This window comes from Loxodonta africana, chromosome 18 (assembly GCF_030014295.1).
Source record: "Loxodonta africana isolate mLoxAfr1 chromosome 18, mLoxAfr1.hap2, whole genome shotgun sequence".
In the NCBI taxonomy this organism is placed as follows: Eukaryota; Metazoa; Chordata; class Mammalia; order Proboscidea; family Elephantidae; genus Loxodonta; species Loxodonta africana.
This window is the reverse complement of record NC_087359.1, coordinates 17929984-17953300: the sequence shown is the minus strand read 5'-3', so window position 1 is coordinate 17953300 and position 23317 is coordinate 17929984. Positions and strand designations below refer to the sequence as shown.

Below are 23317 nucleotides of genomic sequence, written 5' to 3'. Positions count from 1 at the left end.
GGGGACAGTGGCAGATGCCTGAGGCTGGGCAGACCTTTTTGGGGCTGACAGAAGGAGCTGCTGCACCTTCAGGGCGACTGCCTATCATGGCTCGCCACGCCACACCCACAGGGGTCATCGTGCTTCACCCAAGCAGTCAGGGTACAGGGGCTGTGAGCTCCAGAAATGGAGGCACAGGGACACCGGGGTCCCTTTGTGTGGCCACAGGTGGCAGGTCTGGGTAAGGGGATAGCAGGTGCCAGAAGCCTGAGGGACGAGGCAAGAATTCACTGAACCTTAGAAGGACCATCAGCCGCAGTGAGGGTTCAGGGTACCTGGGACACTCGTCTTCCTCAGTGCTGAGCGCCTCATGGGACTTGTACTCTGCAGTGTCCAGCAGATGACCATAGGAAGGGCTGTTTTTTCTGATGAGGCACTCCACTTTCGCAGTGACTCAGAGGTATGCCCAGGCTACCAAAGCAATGTGCCACGTCCCTCCAGCCTGATGCCAGCCTCTCAGAGGACTCTGAACAGCCATCCCTGCCCTCTGGTGCTTCTTACTCCCTGCAGTGACTGCTGGCCCCTGGGCACACACTTCTGCTCATTCTTGCCTATGTCCTCTCAGTGTGTAAAGTAGGTGCCCTTGGCCCAGGACACCAGCTCCTTGTGCTCTGTGCCCCTCTCCCTCTGTCACTCCCCAGTGCCCCCAGACACACCTTCCCTAAACCAAGGGAAGAAGGAGGAGCAGAGTGCCGAGGTCCCTGCCCCCTTCCAGGAAGTCAGCCAACCTGGGGATGACAGGGAGCTGGGCAGGCCCGACCGGAGTGTGCACTCCTCCCAGGAGACAGCTGCCACCATAGCGCACCGCCTGCCTTGGTGTGCGTGCCGAGGCTCCCCAGAGAAGCTCCCCTTACCTGCTGGGGATATCGGCACAGGGCATTCACAGATCAGCAGCCCTGTTGGCCTGCCCCAAGTGTGGCCCTTGGGGGGGTGACATGATTTGCATTTAACAATGGTTCTTTTTCTTGGGTCTCCAGTCCCTCCTCTCTGTCCCCCACCCCCAGGTCCTGGCCCCTCTGACTGACCCCCCTCTCCTCCTGCAGCTTTCACCATCATGATCGTGCTGGCCCTGGTCCGCATCGGGCACGGGCAGGGGGAGGGCCACCCACCACTGGCCGACCTCTCGGGGGTCCGGAATCTCTTTGGCGTGTGTGTCTACTCCTTCATGTGCCAGCACTCTCTGCCGTCCCTCATCACCCCTGTGTCCTCCAAGCGCCACCTCACGCAGCTGGTCTTCCTGGACTACGTACTGATCCTGGCCTTCTACAGCCTGCTCTCCTTCACCGCCATCTTCTGCTTCCGCGGCGACAGCCTCCTGGACATGTACACCCTCAACTTCGCACGCTGTGATGTCGTGGGCCTGGCTGCTGTGCGCTTCTTCCTGGGCCTCTTCCCCGTCTTCACCATCAGCACCAACTTCCCCATCATCGCCGTGACGCTCCGCAACAACTGGAAGACACTCTTTCACCGTGAGGGCGGCACGTACCCCTGGGTGGTGGACCGCGTGGTCTTCCCCACCATCACGCTGCTGCCCCCTGTGGTGGTGGCCTTCTGCACTCACGATCTGGAGTCCCTGGTGGGCATCACGGGGGCCTACGCGGGCACCGGCATCCAGTACGTCATCCCCGCCTTCCTGGTGTACCACTGCCGCAAGGACACCGAGCTGGCCTTTGGCTACGGGACCGTCAACAAGCACAGGTCCCCCTTCCGCCACACCTTCTGGGTGGGCTTTGTGCTGCTCTGGGCTTTCTCCTGCTTCTTCTTTGTCACGGCCAACATCGTCCTCAGCGAGACCAAGCTCTGACAGCAGGACCACACATGTGTTCGTCCTGACGGCCTCTACCCAGCAGAGCCAAGAGTTGGTTGCCTCGCAGCCCCTCGTGGGGATGGACGAGGCCAGGCATGTGGAGGGCTGGGGGTCCACTCCCCACCGGAGATTCTGCACAGCCCACACCTCACCTGGCCCACCAGGCAGCCCCACCCGGGTCTTCCTGCAGGGTTGCGCCTTGAGCTGAGCAGCCCGACCCCAGGACTTATCACAGGAATTCTCACCTCTGCTTCACACACCCTCCCACCCCGCCCTGCACGGGGTTGACGCAGTGCTGGCACTGCTGCTTGTTTATACAGGACACTGTCTCCCACCTCCTCCACCCCAGCTCCCTCCACGTTCTGGGGAGTCAGCCCCCCAAGTAGCTGCTGCCTCTGACCCTCTTCCTGGGGCTGCCACAGTGGGCAGGCTCACCTTCCCGCCAGGCCTAGGGGCTGCTAAGTGTCACTCCTAGGGGAAGGCCTGGCCATCCCGGTGACAAGCACAGGAAGTGCTAATTGGCACCAGGCTTCTGGCCAGAACTGGGAGGGCCCTTGGCTGTGGCGTCTGCTCCTGTCCTGGTGGCTCCAGAACAGCAGGCTGAGTGTCCCCTCCGTGGGGTCACAGCAGTTCCCAGGCTGGGTTTAAACCCGGAGCTGTGACCCCTGACTGCTTCTGCCTGTGGGGGCCTTGGGCCTTTTGCAGGGTGGGGGCTGCCCCACTGGGCATGTGGTAGTGAGAGGGCTCTGTTCCCCACCCTGGGAGGTCAGGCCTTCAGGCAGCACTCTGCTTGGCCGACCCCGTCTCTCCAGCACTGAAGGGGCTCTGAGGGAGCCAGCTATGGGTGCTAGGTGTCCACGAACCTGTCCCCTAGGCACCATGGGGTGGGAGTAGGGGGGGTGCAGGGATGTGATGCCCATCTGAGGAGGGCGGGGTCCCCAGCTGCCTGCCTGGCACCCCCAGGGTCCCGCCCCCCCAATTACACGTGCACCTGTTGGGCCAGCGGCCAAAGACACAGGTGACTCCCATGAACTCTGCATTTTCAATGTGCCTTCTCCTGCTTCAGGACCTGGGGCTCCTTCCTGACCCCGCTGCCCCTGGACCTGGTCCCACTGTCCTGGAGTCCAGAGCTGCATTACTGGGAGTTGCCTCCCTCTTTTGTTTTCAGTGCCTTGCTCAGCTCTCTCTAGGGAACTCTGCCTCCCCCCTGCATCTCAGTCTTCATGCCTAGGGCAGAAGTGGCGTGGGGACATCTGCTTGCCTCAGAACAAAGTCTGCTAGGGAATCCACAGGCAGCACCACCCGCCACCTCTGGCCCCTGCAGCCCAAGCCCGTGAGGACCCTGCATCCTAACTGCCACGATCTTCGTCCTCATTGTTACCACGCTTCAGTTCTTCCAGCTCGTGCCCTCGTGTAGCTGTTTTCCATCTACGTGAAAAATAAGTGCCCCTTCCCTATCTGCCATTGTGGCAGCTTTCCAGGAGGCCCTGCCCCAGGTGGGCGGAGCAGGGAGGGCACTGAGCCCCACCCTCTGCGCCCAGGCCCTCAGGGCTGCCCAGCTGTGTGCTGAAAACTCAAAACGCCTGTACTTACCTTCTGTGATTATATTCCCTCTTCCTTAAGGACAAAGCAAATTAAATCATCCTGCCGCCCTGGGTTCCAAACCAAATTTTGGACACAAATGTATTAGCATCATAAAGCCCAGGTTGATTTATGTGACAATCTGGAGAGACACAGCAGTGGAACTGGGTGGCCACTTTCCCCACTACCTCTTAGCCAGGGCAGCCCCCCAGGCCTGGAGGAAACTGGCCCAGGCGACCATGCCATTGCTGCCATCTGTGGGTTCTTGGCTCCTCGGTGTTCACCATGCTGTCCGTCCTGCTGAGGTCCAATGGGGATGCCTTCCCCTCCACCCCCAGGCCTCAACCACCAATAGCTAGCTGTTCTCCAAATGAGGCCAGCTTGTGGTGTGCACGCAATACTTTGGACCTCAGTTTTTACGTCACCTTGATGAGGTTGGCGAGATGGATCATGATTTCTACTTTACAGATGGACCCAGAGTCACCATAGGCCAGACGGTTAGTAGGGAGGACAGAAGAGGAGGCCAGCCCAGCCTGGCCCAGGGAAAGGTGTCACTTTGGAGAACTTAATCTCCACAGCACCACCCACGTCATAGGGCCCACATTGGCCCCAGGGGCAGGCCAAGGGAAGGGGAGCAAGCATTCCACCTTTATGCCTGCCTGAGTGCCAGGCCTACCTGAGCCCCATCACCTGTGCCAGCAGCTCCTGGCTAGTCCCTCACCTGAGGCTTATAGATGGGGCAGACGGCAGGCAGGGAGGTAGGTGGTGGGCACCTGCCAGACCCTTGGCCGCATAGCTGTTCTCACCACATGGGAGCCCGGAGTAGCCTCAGCAACAGGCAGAGGCTGAAGTCAGCGTGTGGGGAGAACAGGTTTCTGCTCCCCCCACCTCATGGGGAGCTAGCCCAGAGCAGGAGCACCTGGCAATGCTGGACCGTAAGACCGTGGGAAGCAAGCCAGATCTCTGCCCCAACCACGCCAATGGCTCCTCTGAGACTAGGAGCCAGGACTTCCAGAGGAACTTTGTGATCCCCTCTCCTGGGGCCAGTGGTGTGGGTGACAGGCTGGGAAAAGGAGAGGGCACAGTGATCAGGGCCTGGTATGTGCTGGGCACTCCCCCATGGGCCTCATTAACACAATCGGTGGTCACAAGTGTGGACTAAGAAGCCGGGCCTACCACGGCAGCTATGTGATCCAGGCAGGTGGACCACCACACTCCTTTCCTCCGTCCCTGTAACGTGGGGTGAGGCGCCTGTGTCCCTGACTGCTGTGGGAGTCACAGCACTGAGTCCGGTGCGTAGCTCGGAAGTTCTGAGTAAAGCTGTTATTTACAGGTGCTGTCTCCTTTGTCACTCACCAGTGGTAGCCATGCTTGTAGCCAAGGGCCCCTGGACTCACTCAAGACTCCTGATTTCCACCCCAGACACCTAACTGGTGTCATAGCCTCCTAGTGAACCAGGTGTCTTCTACAGTTCAGGAAGAGGAAGTGGTCCAGGGGGCTTAGGGAGGAGGGTGGTCTCTGGTTCCCCATGGAAACTTACGGGCAGTACATGCCTTTCAAAGAGTAAGATTGGGACCAGGCTGGAGGATGCTAGAACCAGGACTGGAGCCCAGGGGCCTTCACCGAGGACATCGTGCCACCCTTTTCTACACTCTGCCCCTCATCTCTGTCCCCACACACCTGCCTCCCTGGGAGAAGATGTCAGACCATGGGCTGCTCAGCTAACAGAAAAAGAGCTATGGCAGCAGCAGGAGGGGCCAGCTGCTGAGACTAGACCAAGGGCCTCAGTCTCCCTGTCTCCCACCCAAAGAAAATCACATGGGCGTCTAGATGGATCCCTCTAGCTCTTTGCTACACAGTCATGCCCTTGTTTATGATGATTTAAATCCTTGGCCTCCCATTGCTTTCCCATGCAGCTGGCTTTCCTCTGCCAGGCTTTCTGCCCTCCCCCAGGTAGTGCAGAACCCTTCCTTGAACTACCCCCCCCCCGCCCCCATGGAGAGGCAGGGGCGTGGCTACAGGAAGAGGAGACCTGCTGCAGGAGGCCTTACTCCTGGCCCCAGGCTCGCTGCTCCCCGAGCAGTCATTCCTAGAGAAGGATGAGGCAGCCAAGCAGCTGGCCCAGGAGCAGGCCAGGCCCCTCCTTGGAGCCAGCCAGCAGCAGGCTCAACTCCACACTTTGCATTTAATTATCTTTCCAGCTCTTGCTTATTAATGATCACAGGTGATCGGTGAGCGAGAGCAGCTGAGCCTTGAGGACTCCTCCCAGCCTCACCTGCTGCTGCCTGCCACCAGAGCTGCACTCAGCCCGGCTCAGGGAGGAAGAGGGGTATGATATGGAGGCTGGGGGGCAACAGTGTAACCCTCCCACCCCCAGTGGCTGTACCCAAGGTCAAGCTCCCTTCCAGAGCGCTGGCCTCCAGCACTCACCTAAGCTCACTCTCCACCTGTCATTTAGCCCTCCGATTCTGGACCTGGACCCAGCCCGTGACTGCACCTCCATAGAAAACCCACAGCGCAGAGAACGTGGAAATGATTGGTAGATGGGGTCCAAGAAGCCCTGGTAGCGCAATGGTAAGCACACAGCTGCTAACCAAAAGGTGGGTGGGTCAAACCTACCCAGCAGCAACACAGGAGCAAAGACCTGGCAGTCTGTTCCCATAAAGATTACAGACTAGGAAACCATATGGGGAAGTTGTACCCTGTCCTGTAGGCTCACCAGTGGACAACGGGTGGAGTCCACCCATCCTCAGGGCAGCCAGATTTCCAGCAAGGAACAGAGAGGCTCAGGAATCTTGAGAGGGATTCGGTATATTGGAAATTTCCCCACCCTACCGTTTCAGCTGCTCTTGCCCCTAAAACAAAACTAACACTTCCAGTTCCCGTGACCCCAACCCAAGCAGCTGGTCTGCAGACTAGAGAGGGAACGGGATTCCTGGGAAGCAGCAAGGTGCCTTGGAAAAGAGCCCTGGACAGAGACTCATATGGTGTTCACATTCCACCACGCCCCTCCCCGGCGCCCTCTCTGTAACAGAGTTAATATCCACCTGGCCTCAACCCACCTCTTCGAGGACAGCAAGGTCTCAGGCTTCATCGCCCAGCAGTTAGGAAAGGATCTGGCGGAAACCATAGTGCCCACTATGTTCGTGGAATGAATGGAAGAATGGACGCTTGCTGGTTTCACAGAGTCCTTGTGGGGGGTTAAATGCAATCGCAGATGTGAAGGCATTGAAGAGTGTACGCAAGAGCCCTAAAATGGTGGGCCAGGGCCGATGAGAGATGACAGAGAAAGGAGGTGGGGCAGGAGCCCCAGAGGGAGGAGGAGGCCGGGAGGGCAAGCGAATTCTCTGAGCTGGCTCGCTGCCCCCTGAGGAGTCCCAGCTCCAGGAGGCAGAGCCTTACCTGACCCTGGAGGCCACCTGGGCCAAGCTCCTAGAGTCTGGCTGGCAGCGCTGGGCTATGCACAGCAGCCATGGAGAGAATAAAGTCCCGACCCGCCACACCCAGCAGGTCCTGACCACAGCAGACTTCCCACCACTCATGGGTGGCCCCAGGCAGGACAGAACACCCACAGCCCCTAGCAGGAGCCTCTCTGTTCAAGGAGACTGAGGATGGCCTCCATCCATCACTCCGAGCCTCCGTGCTGAGCACATTTGTCACATCCGGCGCCAGGGTGGGCAGGAGCTTGGCTGAATACCAAGTGCCTTCCGCTGCTACCAGAGCCCTCTCTCAGCCTCGCCTGCTCCCCACACCCCTCCCAGAGACTCTTAAGGTGAAGTCTCCCCCAGGCAGGGCTGCTCGCCTGCTCTAGGCAGCACACCTGTGATACTCCCATGATGTTCCTGTTGCCTCCAGGCTGTGGTGCGCCCCCTCCAAGTGCAGAATGAGGCAGCCGGGCCCGGTGAGTTGTAAAAGGTGTGTTTAATGCCCTGTGCTCTGATGGGAACAAACTCCAGCAGGGTGGAGCAAGGAGCAGGACAGCCCTGCCCAGCCCGAGTTGCATCCAGCCCTGAGCTCCAGATCAAGCCCGCAGCCACCATGCCAGGCACCTGCTCACACCAGGGCAGGGAGACCCTGGTGGATCTGACACCACCGCTTCCCAGGACTCCAGACTGGGTAGGAGGGCTCTGCACAGGGAGGGGACAGCAACAGCCCAGCCCACGCCAGGACCTGAGGCAGCTGTGGCCACTGAAGGGACCTGGAAAACATTGTCACCAGTGCCTCAGAGCCAGGATTCCTGGGTCCCAGGACCCCAGCACCAGGATTCCTGGCAGAAGCTGGAAGAGCTGGGGCCTGCCTGCCCACTAACCCTGGCAGTGCAAGGCAGAGTCCAGCTGCTGGAAGCCAGAGAGACTGACACCCCCACTATGGACCTCACACTTCCGACTCCAGGCTGGAGAACCGCCTCCATGTGCAAGGGCTTGAAAGGCCATGCATTTCACAGGCCACACTGCTGACCTCATCCAGCCCCCCACTGTCCCTGTAGCCTGTGCTCAGCCCCACGGTCCTGCCCCCGTGCCCCTGAGGCCCCCAGGCTCCAGGGAACCACGGGCCATGTCTGGCACAGTGTGGGCGATGAGAGCAGACAGCGCCCCAACAGAGCGGTAGGTGGGCATGGGCGTGGAGGCAGGCGTGCTGTCCGTGCGGCCAGGTGGGGGTCCCTTCCCGCATGCCCCCCCGGCACGCCTCGCGGTAGGACGGCAGCCGGAGCGACGGCGCCGGGAGCCTCCAGGCCAGGCGGGCGTCACGGCAGGCGCAGGTAGGACCTGCGCACGCGGCAGATTGCGACCTGGGCCGAGCGAAGGCTGCCGCCACCGAACTGGGCAGGGAGGCGTGGCGCGGACGGGGACTGCGGGCCCAGGCCGCGTGCAACAGAGCCTCCCGCCGGGCCAGCTGCTCCCGCCCAAGCAGCGGCAAGTTCTCGGGCTCCGGAGGCTCCGGGAAGAGCGGGAGGAAGGGGCGCCCCGCCCGGTCGCCTCGCGGGAAGGAGTTGTAGGAACAGCGCGCAGGGGACAGGGGGCTCTCCGGCGGTGCGCGCCGCTCGGAGGACGAGAGGTGCCACCTGCCGCGCCCGGCCCGCGCTAGCCGCCGGGTGTCCCAGGCCGGCCGCCCAAGCGTCCGGGGGTCGTTGGGCAGAGACGGCGCGGGCGTCGGGGGGCGAACTGGTGGCTGCTGGGTCCGGTGCACCAGGACTGCGCAGCCGCCACCGGACGGCCCCCAGGCCTTGGGACTGGGCTCAGGGGGCGGGCGGGGGGTCGGAGAGTGCGCGGCGGGCGTCGGGGGCGCGCGACGGTTGGCCCAGTTCTCGATGGTGCGCGTGGCGCGGTCCAGGGAGCTGCCCACGCCAGCTGTTGTCACCATGTTGCGCGCCGCCCGCAGCATCTTGAGCACGTTGGCCTGGGCCGAGCCGGCCGTGAGGTCCGGGCTGGGCGGCCGCGCGGGACTGGCCAGGCTCTGCACGCCGCTGAAGCAACTGTAGATGCCCTGGGCACAAGGAGGCGGCGGGGCGGGCCGTGAGCGGTGCTGTGCTCTGGGGACCACCTTGCCACCCCCACCCCCCCGCCCATCTTGCCGGCCTGGGAACCAGCCTTCTCTCTAGTCCTCGGAAGCAACGAACATGTGTTAAGTGCCTCCTATGTGCCAGGCCCTGTGCCCTGAGATTCTACAGGCTCCAAGAAGGTGACTCATTCTAAAATCACTCAGCTGGTAAATGGCAGAGTGAGAATTCGAGCCGCTCCACCCTAGCTCTAAAACCCAGCTCTCTCTATGCCCCACTCTGCCTATGCCCGAGCAGAAAAAGGCTCTCCTCTGCTGGCAAGCCCGGCCTCCTCCCCAGCTGATTTTTCCTTCTGTAAATGCGGTCAGCTGACTTATTTGGGCTGGTGCCCCTAATGCTAGAGCCTGCGTGGGGCCAGGCGGCACCCACCCTACTGAAAGCCAGCAGGAAGTCCAGCTGGGACGTGTGGGGCATTGAATGTCGCAGCTTCCAGTACACCAGGTGCTCCCAGGCAAAGACCAGCAGGGCCAGCCCCATGGCCACGAGCAGCATGTAGAAGACACCCGCCATGTTGTCGATGTCCAGCTTGCTGCTCATCACCTCATTCTTCTCATTCTGGCAGATCCCTGAGAGCCACACCGTCTCCAGCTTCTGTGTCTCCCCTGGGGTGGAGAATGCTGGGCTCAGGAACCCCCAGGAGGGACCCCCAAGTACTACCCCCAAGCCTGGAGCAAGGAGGGGTCTGGGGTCAGGGTGCCATCTCCTTGTCCCTCAAGGGGGACCACAGGGATATGGCCTTACAGGGGCGGGATGGGGGTGGAAGGGGTCACTGAGCAGGAAGAAAGGGAAGCGGAGAGGGCAGAGCAGGGGCGGGCAATGCCAGCCTTGGGGCCCACTGCCTGCCCAGCCCCACGTGCCCAGTACGGGCTTGTTGATTGGGTAATAGACTTCTCGATCAACCAGCTTGGCACAGAGCTAAGGATACAGAGATGAAAGGCCCCTGAGGAGACCGAAGCACGTGCACTGTTGGTGTTCTCATCTTTCTCACTATTACACGGTATTGATGGAACGTCAGACCAACTGTTTTGTAACTAGAACGGCGCACCTCTACACTCAAAGCTCCCTCTGGTTTTTGGGCAGGCTGCACTGAACCACTCACACATGTGAGCCCCCCAGGTGCCAAGCCAGCATAGGCCCTGCTGTGGGGGACTAGACAGGTTCTTGAGGCCACCCCAGGTAATCTCAAGGTGAAAACAGTGATGAGGGGACATACTGGGCAGAGGAGGGGCTCATTTAGGAAAGATCACACAGGGGTCTTGGGGAAAGGGGTTCAGCCACTCCCAACCCCCATGGTGTGGCCTGAACTCCTTCCTGCCTTCTTACCTTAGTTTCTGCTCCCTTCCTGGAAACCAGTCTCCATCCAGTTGGTCCCAGTGCCATGCCCCCTTCCCACTGCCCCAACCTTTCACCCCCAGAGACCTCTTCCTGCCCACAAGGCCCTAGAGACACAGAGAGTGGTGGTGGAGATACTGGCCTATCGTCCAGCTGCCACCTGACCTTGGGCTCTGTGGCCCACCCTGGGCCTACCCCAGCCTCTGTCGTGGCAGCACCCACCGTCACCCAGGAACTGCAGGAGTGCCAGGTCTAGGGGCCGCTTCCAATGGGAGTCCTTCTGCATGGCGATGCCGTAGCCAGTGGTGGCAAAGACCTTGCCAGACCCAATGGTGACCAGCTTGCAGCCTTCATCCTTGCCTGCCATGTAGTTGAGGACAGCGGCGTCGTAGATGAAGGCATCCAGCTTCCTAGGGACAGGCCGAGCCCTCAGGGCCAAGGACCATGCAAGATGGGGAACACTGAAACTGGGATCTGACAGGGGTCTGGGCCACATGAGCCTGCTGGGCACCGCCCAGAAGGGACAGATGGGCAGAGCCTTGTCTGGTTCCTGTGAGTCCTGGATCCCCCACTCCTGTCCTCCTCAGAGGGGCTGGAGAGCTGACTGCCTGCTGAGGACACACACCCTCTCTCTACCCAGTCCCTCCCTATGAGCCAGAGAAGGTGACAACCATTCCCTCAGGCAAAGGACGGTCCTCCTTAACATATCACAGCTGCATCTCTCGGCCACATGGTGGGTGTCCATTTTTGTCTCAAGTTCCACCCTGCCACCAAGGACTACCCTCCTCTCCTCTCCCTCAGGCATCCTGCAGCCTAGGAGGACAGCCCAGCCCCATTGTCCCCAACTCAGGTCTCTTAGGAAGGGACAGGGCTAAGGCTGGTCATTGGGGGACATAGGCGAGTGGGGAGTCAGATGGTGGGTGCAGGGCTGGGGGGCAGGGGGACCCACCCCATCTTGAGGCTTGTGAGTGCGTCCTCCACCGAGCGCTGGTTGAACTTGACCATGTGGGTGTGCATGTCACGGTAGTTGCTGCGGATGTTCCGCTCGGTGCTGCCATTGGGCACGGTGCCAAAGCGGAAGGGCGGGTACTGATCTTGAGGCCGCTGAAACTGCAGGCAGGGACCAGCAGCCACTCACGACCCTGCCTTACACCTTCCAAGCACCAAATGCCCCCAGCCCACCCCTAGTGCCCTGCTCTAGTCTGGACATGCGCGGGGCCAGAGTAGAATAGTCTAGAGACTATCCAGGCCACGTCTGTGATTTAGAGAAACAGAGGCCCAGAACAGGGGGAGAACCAAGGCCACTCAATCAGTGGGCCTGAGCCATCTCTCCCCCTGGCCCCCATCCCCCTCCTCACTGGGCTCCCCAGCTTCTTCCTGCTCCAGCCTCCTGTTCAAATTCCCTCAACCCTGGCTGACCTGTGTCCACCCACCCAAGATCTGCCCCTGCCCTCGGTGTCCCCCCACCCCCCACCACTATGGCTCCAGAACCTTCTTGTCACTGAGACCAGACACAGTGTCAATGTACTGCTCTTGGATCATGAAGGCAGCCAGGTTGGCAGTGTAGCTGGCGAGGAAGATGACGGCAAAGAAGGCCCAGACCAGGACCATGATTTTGCTGGTGGTGCCCCGGGGATTCTCGATGGGCACCGAGTTGTTGAAGACCAGCGCCCACAGTAGCCACACGGACTTGCCGATGGTGAAAGATGGGCCCCCAGACTCTGGGGGTGAGGGAGTGGTCACTGGGGCTACCAAGGAACTGGCTCCCCTCGCCCACCCAGAGGTCTCAGGATTCTGCCCACCCATCTCCATGACCCCTGTCTCAGTCCTGTCTTGGACAGGGACCCATCCTTGCCACCCCTGCCACCTCCACCCTAGAACAAGTCAGCTCCCCTGTTTCCCTCTCTCTCTCTCACTGTCTCTCTCTCTCTCGCTGTCTCTCTCTCTCTCGCTGTCTCTCTCTATTTGTCTCTCTTTGTCTCTGTCTCTCTCTCTCGTATCCAACTGGGCCCTGCATGTGTTGTCCATAGGCCAGAAACCTCCCACAGGACCCAGCATTCTCCGAAGGGCCCCTCTGGCCCCAAGCCCACCCCTCTGGGGCGCCGCAGCCCGGTCCCCTCCTCCCAGGCCCAGTGGGAGCTTACTCTTCCCGCTGGCAAGGTTCTGGTTGTAGCTGACGGGGCTGAAGTACTCGAACATGAAGACGGTGATGGCCACCACGGTGAGGCACATGACGAACATCATCACCCACACCGAGGGGCTGTAGGGCTCTGGGCAGAGGGAGCGGCGGCTCAGGGGCCCCAGCCCTCCCATCCACAGCCCAGATGTGCTGGGTGCAGACAACTCGGTCCACATGGTCCAAGTGGGGACCCGTCAGCTCTGTGGACTCTGCCCCTTCCCTCTGCCCCAGAGAGGTCCACACCACCCCACCCTAAGAAACCTTCCTTCCACTCCACTGTTGCCCCTGGCTCTCACGCTTTCTCCCCCGACCCCAACTTCCTTTCACCAAAAGAGGGTCTATGCCCATTGCTCCTTCCCCTTGCCCTCTCATCCCCCTCCTGCAGCCTGCCCCCACCTACCATTGCCCCTGAGCCTGATCCCACAAAGCCACATCACCAAGGGATTTCTACAGCACTCATTCTTCCCCTCTCCACCCAGAGCTCCCCTGCTTGGACCAGCGCGGACGATTGTTCTGCCCGGTAAAGCTGCACTCCTCATCCTACTCAAAGTGAAACTGAGGCCCTGGGGGCTGAAGAGACAGACTCGAGGACTCTGACAAAATCCTTTCAGTTTTCTCAGAAAGAAACCGCGGCTGCCACAAGCATTTGCTCCTCTGATGCAATGACAGTCCTAGGGATGGATGTTATTCTCTTACTCATGGCGGAGGGACCATGCCCAGAGAGGTTCAGTGACTTGCCCAAGGCCACACAGCAGGAAGAGGCAGAACCAGGACTCCCTTCCAGGTTAGCCCAGCCCTCGGCTCCCTGCTCACTGCCCACGGAGCTTCTTCCCTTGTCCCGCTGCTTCTGCACACTGAGCACATCCAACAGGACCCCCTGGAGCCAGCCAGCCTTCCTGGGTTTTCCTGTCCCTCAGTGGTATCATGGTTTATCCTGCCTCCTCCTGCACCAACCCAGAGTTACAGCCAACATTGCCTTCACTTCTTCCCTCTCCCTTTTGCCCACCTACAGCTCAGGCCTCTGACTACCCTCCGATGCCCACATGGCTGCTGTGCACACCCTCTGTGCCACCCCAAGTGCCCCATCTACACCGTGCTCAACTGATCACCCCGGAGCTCTTCCTGCCCACCAAGCCTCACCCAGGAAGGCTGAGGGGGAGACAGTGCCATTGCTGCGAGCCACCATGACGCTGATGCCCGTCTCCACGAAGGGCACAGAGAAGTCCACGATCTCCGAGCGCTCCTCATTGATGGTGAGGGAGCCGATGGCCATGTCTGCCCGCTTGTAGTACACCTGGGGTGGTGAGGGGAGTGGGGTCATGCCCAGCTGGAGCATTGCCTTCCTTCCCTTTCCCAGACTCTAGCACCCACAAGCCGAGTCAGCTCTTCCCACCTGGGGTCCTCCGAGCTCAACATCCAGTACTGACCACCCCTGAAGTCATCGCTGGGGACAGCTAGTCTCCCCCTAGGACCCCCACCCCAGAGGTCACCATAGGTGACAACAGGGAGATCCTAGGAGGAGTCCTACATCACTGACCCCCAGTACAGGATGAAAGGCCTAGGGAACATCTAGGGCTGGCTGAGTCATGTGTGGGACCTGGGGTAGCAGGTGGGCAGGTGGGGTGGGCTCAGGAGGACCTTGGGGGCTGGCCTACCTCCCCAATCATGCCGTTCCACACGCCGCGCACCCTCTTTCCATGCTTGCCATTGGTCACCAGGTACAGGTCGTAGGAGAACTTGACCACCTTGGCCAGCTTCTTGAGGATGTCGATGCAGAAGCCCTTACAGCACAGCTTGGTGTAGGGGGCTGCATCTCCACTGTGGCCACCACCACCAGAGACCACCCGTCAGGCATCAGGCCCCAGCATGGCCGGTCCAGTCCCAGCAGCTGCCCCCAGCCTGGGATTTGGACACCCTCCCCCAGCCCCAAGCACAAGCCGCACACAACACCTGATGATCACATATAGCACCCGGCGCACAAGGGCCTCCCTGCGGTCTCGCAAACCTGAAGGTGTGATTGTTCTGTCTGCGGCAGGGCACGGTGTTGGGCACGCAGCCGCCGGTGCCAGAGTCGGGGCTCTCCACAATGACAAAGGGCCGCTCTTCCAGCGTGGCCACTGTCAGGTGCCGGCTGTCCACCACGGGCTGCAGAGAGGCACTGTATCGAGGCCACACTGGGTACTTCATGTGCAGGACGCCATGCTCCCAGCGCCCCACCTGTGGAGGGCGACTGGCCTTAGCCCGGGACTCCCAGCCCTACCCCCACCCTCAGGGGAGTCTCTGGATAGGGCCTGCCAGGGCCAAGAACCCTCCCTCTCACCTAGGGATGCTTGGGGCCTGACAGCAGGACCTGGGGCAGGAGCATATGGAGAACAGGGGAGTCAGGGACAAGGGGCCAAGCTGGGCCAGAAGGGCAGGCTCCCTGCAGCCTCCTCCTAGCCTCTGTCCCTGCTGCTGTGTAACGGTCACTGCTGCCAACCCAAGGCACCTTCCTAAAGCCCAGACCTGAACCTGCCACACCCTACAACTTCCCTGTGACCTTCAGTACAGAGTCCTTAGTGGAGGACACTCTGTCCACCTTACCCACCATCACCCCAATCCTCTTCCTCAGTCTCCACAGCCCCAAAATACACTCACCACACCCCCTAAAATGCCCCCTTTCTTGCCTTCTGCCTATACCAGGCTGGTACTCCCTCTTGGTGGGCTCCTATTCAAACCTGCACAGACCAGCCCAGATGTCCCCTCTCCTGGGAAGCCTTCCCCAGATTCTCCCCTTGGTTGTTGTTGTTGGGTGCCATTGAGTCAATTCCAACTCCTAGTGATTCCATGTGACAGAGTAGAACCGCCCCATAGAGTTTTCTTGGCTGTAATCTTTACCGAAGCAGATTGCCAGGTCTTTCTCTTAAAGAGCCACTGGGTAGGTTTGAACTGCCAACTTTTCATTTAGCAGCCAAGTGCTTAACCGTTGTGCCACCAGGGCTCAGGAAAGCTAATTCCTGCTCCTCCTTTCTAGTCCCAGAGTGCTTTGCACACATCTCTACTCAAGCCCTGATGTCACCGTATTCTATTTGTGTGCACACTCATCTGGCCAGCACAGACGTGGGTTACTCCTCCAGGGCCAGGACTGTGTGATGAGTGTTCGGTAAAGTTCTGTAGTGAAGGGAGGACAGGGTGTTATGGGAGCCCAGAGCAGGGGCACCCCACCCACCCTGGGGGACCAGAAGTCTTCCCAGAGGAGATGTTTCAGCTGAGACTTGAAGATGAGGGGATGAGGAGGGATGGAAGGGGTTCTCTGCTTGCTGTGGGCTCAGGGGGAGCTGGGCCCCTGGGCTCACCCACTTCTCACCATCTCCCAGAGGCGGTGCCGGTTGAGAGCTATCACAACCATGGTGGGCTGGACCAGGTACCCACCAGGGCTGAAGGAGAAGTCTCGGCCCTCCCAGGTGACATTCAGCAGATGCCTGGGAGGAGGGAGAGAAGCAGGGTGTCCAGTGCCCCGCCCCCTGCCTCTGCCTCCCCACTACCAGCAGAATTTCATACTTACTGCAAAGCGTTTTCCCTTTATTAACCCTCCTGGATCCTCACCTCCCCTGACCCCCACCCACCCCCCACCACACACACAGGCCACTGTCTTTTCAGATGAGGAAACTCAGGCCCAGAGAGGCAGGCAACCTGACCCCAGGCACACAGCTAGCAGCAAGCCCAAGCTCACTGCCATCCAGGGGCCATGAAGCACCCCCCCTCCCCAGCCTGGCCCTGGGCAGATGTGCACCTGTAGAAGGCCTCCCGGGCAGGACTGACAGGCCCGGGGTGGCCACGGCAGTCCCCAGCCGCGGCGGGCAGGGCGCCGTGCTGGCGCCAGTAGCTGTGGGCACCTAGGGCCAGGATGGCCACTCCGTCGCGGACCTTCTGGCGCAGGCTGAGGCGCCAGCTCTCGGTGACGACGCTGATGAGGCCCATGGGGAAGGCGACGGACGGAGCGTCGGTGCTGCCCAGCGCCAGGTTGGGCACCAGCCACACGTGCCCGGGCCCCACCAAGCCGGCGCGCGCCGCCTCGGCGAAGAGCACCTCAGCCTCGTCGCGCGAGCAGTAGGCCACCAGCACCGGCGCGTCGATCTGGCGCAGCAGGCGCTGGGTGTGCGAGCGCGGCTCGCCGGGGCCTAGCTCCAGCGTCAGCACGTCCAGCAGCCGCCAACCCAGGTGGCTGGAGTCGGCGACGGTGCGCACGCTCTCGAGGAAGAACGCGTGGCCCGGGTGCAGGCTGGTGATGACGGCGAAGGCGTTCCAGGCGTACTCCTCCAGCACCTTGAAGAGCACCTGCAGCTGCTGCTCCAGGGACACGCCCAGCTGCAAGAAGGCGGAGCCCGGCTCCTGGGGCGGGGCCGGGAGGGGCCTGAGCCGGGCGGGGCGGGGCCGGCCGGAGCCCGAGTGTCCCTCCCCGACTCGGGGTTCAGCTCCCAGACGCCCTTGCGGAAAAGCTGCCAGTCATCCGGAAGCCCCTGCCCCTCAAACTTCCTCCAGCCCCGACTTGGACCTAAGACAGTGCTTCCTACCCTGTTGCCGATTAGAACCACCTGGGTGAGCTTTTACAGACAGTGATGCCCGCTCCCACCCAGAGCTGTGCCCGCCTGCTAGCCAGCAGCATCAGCATCCTGGGAGCTTGTTACAAATGCAGATTCTTGGGCCGCACCCCAGACCTATCGAATCAGAATCTTTGGGGGTGAGGCCCAACAACCTGGGTTTTAACAAGCACTTCAAGGGATGCTTGAGCCCGCTAATTTGAGACGCACTGCCCCAGACTACCTGAACCCGTATCTTAGAGGTGGGGCTTGGGGCGTCTTTATTTTTAAAAAACACGGTGAGGGTTGAAAACCACCGTCTGGAGAGCTAAATAGTCGGGGTCCGAAAGGTGGCTGGGAAGGCGCCATCCTCCACGGCGCCCTGGGGGTGAGAAAGTTCTACCTCTCCTCGTCTCTGCCAGCTGGTGCCTGGGCAAGTGCCCTCCCTCACCCCCTAACCGGTATCTCCGTGCTTCCACCCTGCCCCTACCCCCCACCCCAAGATTTCACCGCACTGCAACTGTACTAATCTTTTAAAACAAATCAGGGAAAACTCTACAGGACAACATAATTTTTTCAACAATCCAATTGCAAGAAAAAAGAGAGAGGGGGAAAGACAGAGATGGAAGCCATGTCAACTAATGCAATACGTGGACCTAATTTGGATCCTGATTCAATCAAACAAACTTCAAAATAAACATGTGTGACATTTATGAGACTAAGGGGGAAATTTGAACACGGACTGGATATTTGATGATGTTAACCCAAAAAACCCAGTGCCGTCGAGTCATTCCAACTCATAGCGACCATATAGGATAGAGTTTCCAAGGAGCGCCTGGCGGATTCAAACTGCGACCCTTTGGTTAGCAGCCGTAGCACTTAACCACTACGCCACCAGAGTTTCCTTGATCATGTTAAGGGATTTTAATTATTTTTTAGACATGGTCATGTATGATGGGTTTCTTATTTTTAAGTTCTTATCTGCTGGAGGTACATCCTGGAATATTTATGGATGGAACAATAGGGCATCTGGAAGTTGCTTCAGATAACACAGAAGGCGAGGGGGTAGGTGGGGGTGAGGATACTGACGGCAGGGCTGGCCAGGGGTGGATGGTGGGGTTTTCATTACACTCTTCTACCTTTATATTCAAAATTCTCCACAATAAAAAATAATTTAAAAAAAGAAAGGCAAATCAAGTTCGTCTCTCGGCTTCACACTTAGAGTAAAACCTAAATGTCTTCCCATAAGGTAAGGACTTCACTTGCCTCTCCAGCCACATAACCCCAGCTGGCCACTCTCCAGCCACATGGCTCCTCTCTGCTCCTCCAACACTCCCAGCACCTTCCCACCTCAGCGACCTCACTTGATCTCCTCTGCCGGCCTGGAAGCCCCACCCCTCCCCTAACGCCTCCTATCCTCCAGGTCTCAGTGAAGACAACATTTCTTGAGAGACCTTCTCTGACCAACCCTCCATCCAAATGGAAATCCCTGTTATACTCCCTCGTGGCATCCCTGTATGTTTCCCTCAGAATGTTTATCCCATTTGGTAACTGCAGGTGAGTATGTTTAAAACTTTATTCCCACAGGACTCCAAGCTCTGTGGGAGCAGGGCTGCTTCTGCCTGGGTGGTAGTTGTCCCTCCCCTCCCCCACCATGCCTCAGACAGTGACCCTCCCCAAGTGCTCCTCCTTCAGGTTAATGACAGTTGCCCAAAGGGCTCAGCATCAGACCCCACGCCCAGCCCTGGCCCTCTGATCCTTGGTCCAGAGTCTGCCCAGGGAGGGCCAGAAAAGGTGGGCCCAGGGCCTAACCATCACAGCCAGTGGCGGGCTCTCCCCTCACTCGGACATTCTGTAACTGTGAGAGCTGCCCAGAATGTTTATCTTCTAGAAGATAGGAACATCATCACATAGCCTTCTCCCTCCTCACCCATGTCATCCCCTCAGCACCCACCTTCTCTCCAGTCCTACCCAATGCCAGCTTCCCAGGACCCCAGCCTCTCCCTGCCCTGGCCTGTGTGCCCAGTATGCAGGAGCCAGGCCCAGACTCAGCCCCCCCCCACCACCAGCTCCAGCTGATCCAGGCCCAAGGGACAAGCGGATATGAGTTTGGCAGGCACCTTGGGAGTGAGGACCACGGCAGAGCCCCCGCTGATGCTGAGGATGGGTACGTGGGTCTGGGAGGAGATGAAGTCGAGGATCTGGGCCACAGCCTCGGTGCCTACGTTGTCCTCAAAGACGATGCCGTGGACGCGGGCAGCACCCAGGAGCCCACAGATCTGGGTGAGGAGGCTGCTGGGGTTGGTGTTGTTGACCCCCACGGTGAGGGGCTGGATCTCCAGGGGCAGGTCCAGGAAGCTCTGGGGGGTGAAGTGGGCACGAGCCTGGGCCTGGGGTGGCCCTGAGCTGCCAAACACCACAGCCACCGTCACAGCCTGTTGGCCCTGACCTGGGCCCAGCCCTGACCAGGCACCCAGGATTGAGGTGAGCAGCAGAGCCAGACCCAGGGCCCCACCCATGTCCACTGGAGGGTCCTTTGGAGAGAACAAGGCAGGTACGACGAGGGAGACAGGCACAGAGAGAGGCAGATGGACAGACAGGAGACAAAGGCCAGTATCAGAGGACACACACCCAGAGGATGGAAGGGAGAGAAGAGGGGAAGAGAAGGGGAGAGAGAGGGAGACAGACACAGACAAAGAGGAAGAGACAGAGAGGTTAGCTGAGTGTCCCCAGGATATCCCAGAGGGGCAGGGGCTGGGGAGAAGAGCAAGCCGTGATGGGGCACGCACCACCCTCCATTCTACTGCTGAACTGCATGCTTGGCTAGAAAGGTCAAACCTTTTGAAACTCATTGATCTGTGTTCTGTCCCAGGAAGACACAGTGAAAACGCTAGCCTGGTACTTAAGTACATGGATTTGAGTTGTACAGATCCAAGTTCGAGTCTCCATTCTGCCACTTCCTTGCTGTGTGATCTTGGACAAGTTGCTTAACCTCTCTGAGACACATTTTCTTGCCTGGGATAATCACAGGACCTACCTCACTGGTGTGTCCCTGTGTGGTGCCAACAGTTAACATGCTCGACTGCTAACCGAAAGGTTGGAGGTTCAAGTCCACCCAGAGATGCCTCAGAAGAAAGGCCTGGTTATCTACTTCTAAAAAATCAGCCACTGAAAACCCTGTGGAGTACAGCTCTACTCTGACACACATGGGGTCACCATGAGTTGGAACTATCTCAATGGCAACTTCTTCTTTACCTAACTAGACTGTGAGGACTTATATGAGATAACATTTATTAGCATCCTCATCCTACACGTGACAAACCCTTAGCCGGGTGAAGAAAGGATCTTTTATAACCTGCACCCCCACTCCTCTGCCCCACCCCCATCCTCTCTGCTCCAACCTAAATTGTGCCAGATTTTCCATAGTCTCCCACCAGGGCACACGCTAGTGGTCAGCCTATCCACCAAGGACCCTCCTCTGTGTGGCCCTGCCTGGCACAGAGCTGCCACCTCCCGGGCACTGGACATCCCCACAGCCCTGCTCTTGTGGCCTGTTAGTAGCAGCTCTTTCACTGCAGGGGTGTGACATCATTGCCTTGTCCAACGCTCAGGCCAGGCCCTGGTGTGTGGGATCTTTTTTTGAACCTAACCCAGAGGCCTGACGTGAATTCCTGCTGGACGTCATTGCTTTGGATTGGGGCCATGAGCCAAGCCCGTGAGGGCAGTTTGAGTCCTGAGTGGCACCCACTGATGTTGCTCTCCCTCCCAGCTGATCGTCAGCCACAGCTCTGACGCCTTCTCCAGCTCCATCCCCAAGGAAGCTTCTGAACCAGGAGAGTGAAAGGTGAACAGGGTGGGCTGGCTGCTCCAGGTGTCCCTGCAGAAATGCAGAGAGACCCCCAGCATCCCCTTCTGAAAAATCAGCTACTGAAAACCCTGTGGAGCACACTTCTACCCTGACACACAAGGGGGTCAACACTCCTGCCTCAGACACTCACAACCCCCTGTCGGAATCTCATCCTTGGGACCAGAGAGGACATTCCGGGCGGGCTCGAGCTTTCTTCCAGGGCCTTCCTTTTGCCTATCACCTAATTTCTCTCTTCCTTTTGTCCAAAGCCTAATCTCTTGCAGACCCATTTGCACGAGGGCATTCCTGGGCCTCCATTTCTCTCTGAGGAAGCCAGGGAGCAGAGAAGTCCAAGGGGCCACCAGGAAACATTCAGGAAGCTTCTTCCACCTTTCCCCAGGGTTGCGAAAATGATCCCTCCAAGGGAGACCACCAGACTGACTCTTAGTTTGGAAACTTAACTTGATATATGTGCACTGAGCACCTTCTGTATACTTCACACTGGGTGGTGGAATGTCAGCATGGGTAAGACGTGGTCTCTGCCCTCCAGGAACTTGGAGTGTGCTGTGCAAGAGGTGACAATCCTTGGACCAGCTAGGACAAGTCTGCGGAATAAGCTGTTCACTACTAGCACCTCCAACCTCCCCTTTCTACTGATTTCCCCTTTCACCAATATCCTGCCCTCCCAGCCTCCCCCAGCAAGACCTTTTCTCTGCAGCTCATTCACATGGAGGGATAAGGGACTGATAACATCTTAGAGCCTGGTGGCGCAGTGGTTAAGAGCTTGCCTGCTAACCAAAAGGTTGGCAGTTCAAATCCACCAGCCACTCCTTGGAAAACCCTATAGGGTAGTTCCAGTCTGTCCCATAGGGTCGCTACGAGCCAGAACCGACTTGACGGTACCTAACAACAACAGTGGCTTAGAGTGTTATCACTCCCATGAGTTTAACAACAGTCAAAGCCTTAAGCTAACATGTCTGACGGTGGAATTTCAGGCTGAGAAGACAGCCTTTGGGCAGGGGAGGGAATACTGTACTGATTGTGAGGCTCTTGGCATCTCCCCATGTGTATGGTCTCCTAGTACACAGATGTAGAATGTCAGCCCGATACGTTTGAGTCTGGGACAGGATTCTAAGCCGTGCCATGCCACACCACACCTCAGCAACCATCGAACAGAAATTTTAACTCATGGCTGCAGAGGGCACTGTCATTCTTGGTATAGCCTTTGCAAAGACTCTCTAAGCTCATTTTGCCCTAGATCCCCAGCCCCTGTAGAAATTTGTACAGGTTCCTTGCCCCCCAGACTCCCAAGCATACATCCCCTGCCCTCAAGCCTCCCCTCAACTCTGCCTCCCAGCTCTGAGCTCTAGATCTGCGCTGTCCAGGTCAGTAGCCACAGCCACCTGTGACTATCCAGCACCTGGAGCATGACTAGCCAGAAGGAGGTCTGCCGTAAGTGGAAAATACACACCAGGTTTTGAAGACCAAGTACATGAAAAGAATGTAAAAGATTTCATTCATATTTTTTATATTGCTTACATGCTGAAATAATAATGCTTTGGCTATACTGAGTTAAACAAATAGACTAATAACACTAATTTCACCTGTTGCTTTTTACTTTTTTAAAATGTGGCTACTAGAATTTGTAAAATGGCACACTTGGCTCTCATTCTATTTCCACTGCCAGCATAGCTCTAGCATGGAAAACAAGGCCCTGCCTGCCTCCAAGGGGGCACTGTCTCCAGAGACTCTAACTGGAAGGAGTCCTCCTGGGTTAGGGGTGGGGAGGAGCGGAAGTTGAAGCAGGTGTACCTCCCACCAAGAGACCACAGAATGTATCAGAGGGAGGGGCCTGAATGGGGCCAGTCTCTGAGCTCCAAACAGCAAGGAGCAGATCCAAGGAATGCAGAGTCCAGAGTCCCATCACCACATCCCGTCCAGCCACCCCCACGAGGCAGGAGGGACATCCTCCAGCCCTGCCCTTTTCCAGTCTTCCCACTGGCTCCCCATCTGCCCCCCCATCTACCTCCCATCACCTAGCCCACCAGCCCTACCTGCCTGAAACTTTCCTCTGCCCCCCCCCCCCTCCACCGCAAACCTCACCTCCTCCTTGGTGCCCACAAATCCAGACACCTTAGTCCCATGGACAGGGCCCCCCACACCATGATCCCAGCCAATGTCCTCCCTTCCATGGACCCCACACCCAGCCAGTCTGGTGGTACACATCTCCCAGCCTTTCCTCTGACTGGTCCCACAGGCTGCAATGTCCTCTTCCTGCTGTCTCCCTCTCGTCTATATGTCAAAATTCTACAGTCCTTCAGAGCCCAGCCTAAGTCCCTTTCATGGGTACCCGCCTTGATCCCACCAGGCTCTGGACACAGAGGTGAGAATACCCAGGGTCCACGTGCCCTTCCTC

The 23317-nt window shown here is 58.8% G+C and overlaps 2 protein-coding genes across 6 annotated transcripts in view; one reads left to right on the top strand and one right to left on the bottom strand.

Annotated features, from left to right (window-relative positions):
- The window catches only part of TMEM104 (transmembrane protein 104), a 69950-nt gene extending 65890 nt beyond the window's left edge, over positions 1 to 4060 (top strand). For all 5 annotated transcript variants that reach the window (XM_010596970.3, XM_064270793.1, XM_023556911.2 and 2 more), the window contains one exon: positions 1083 to 4060. In XM_010596970.3, the coding sequence (XP_010595272.1) occupies positions 1083 to 1843 (761 nt within the window). In that variant the 3' untranslated portion in view covers positions 1844 to 4060. The remainder of the gene's footprint in view (positions 1 to 1082) is intronic.
- Positions 4061 to 7352: 3292 nt separating this feature from the next.
- Positions 7353 to 22240, bottom strand: GRIN2C (glutamate ionotropic receptor NMDA type subunit 2C). The gene is made up of 12 exons (XM_064270791.1): positions 19175 to 22240; positions 16268 to 16866; positions 15842 to 15956; positions 14501 to 14712; positions 14151 to 14313; positions 13636 to 13789; positions 12461 to 12586; positions 11808 to 12037; positions 11266 to 11426; positions 10539 to 10726; positions 9354 to 9586; positions 7353 to 8911 (listed from the first exon to the last, which is right to left on the bottom strand). Exons 1-12 carry the CDS (start codon positions 19964 to 19966, stop codon positions 7802 to 7804), a joined length of 4083 nt encoding a protein of 1360 aa, XP_064126861.1. The 5' UTR covers positions 19967 to 22240; the 3' UTR covers positions 7353 to 7801.
- Positions 22241 to 23317: the final 1077 nt, after the last annotated feature.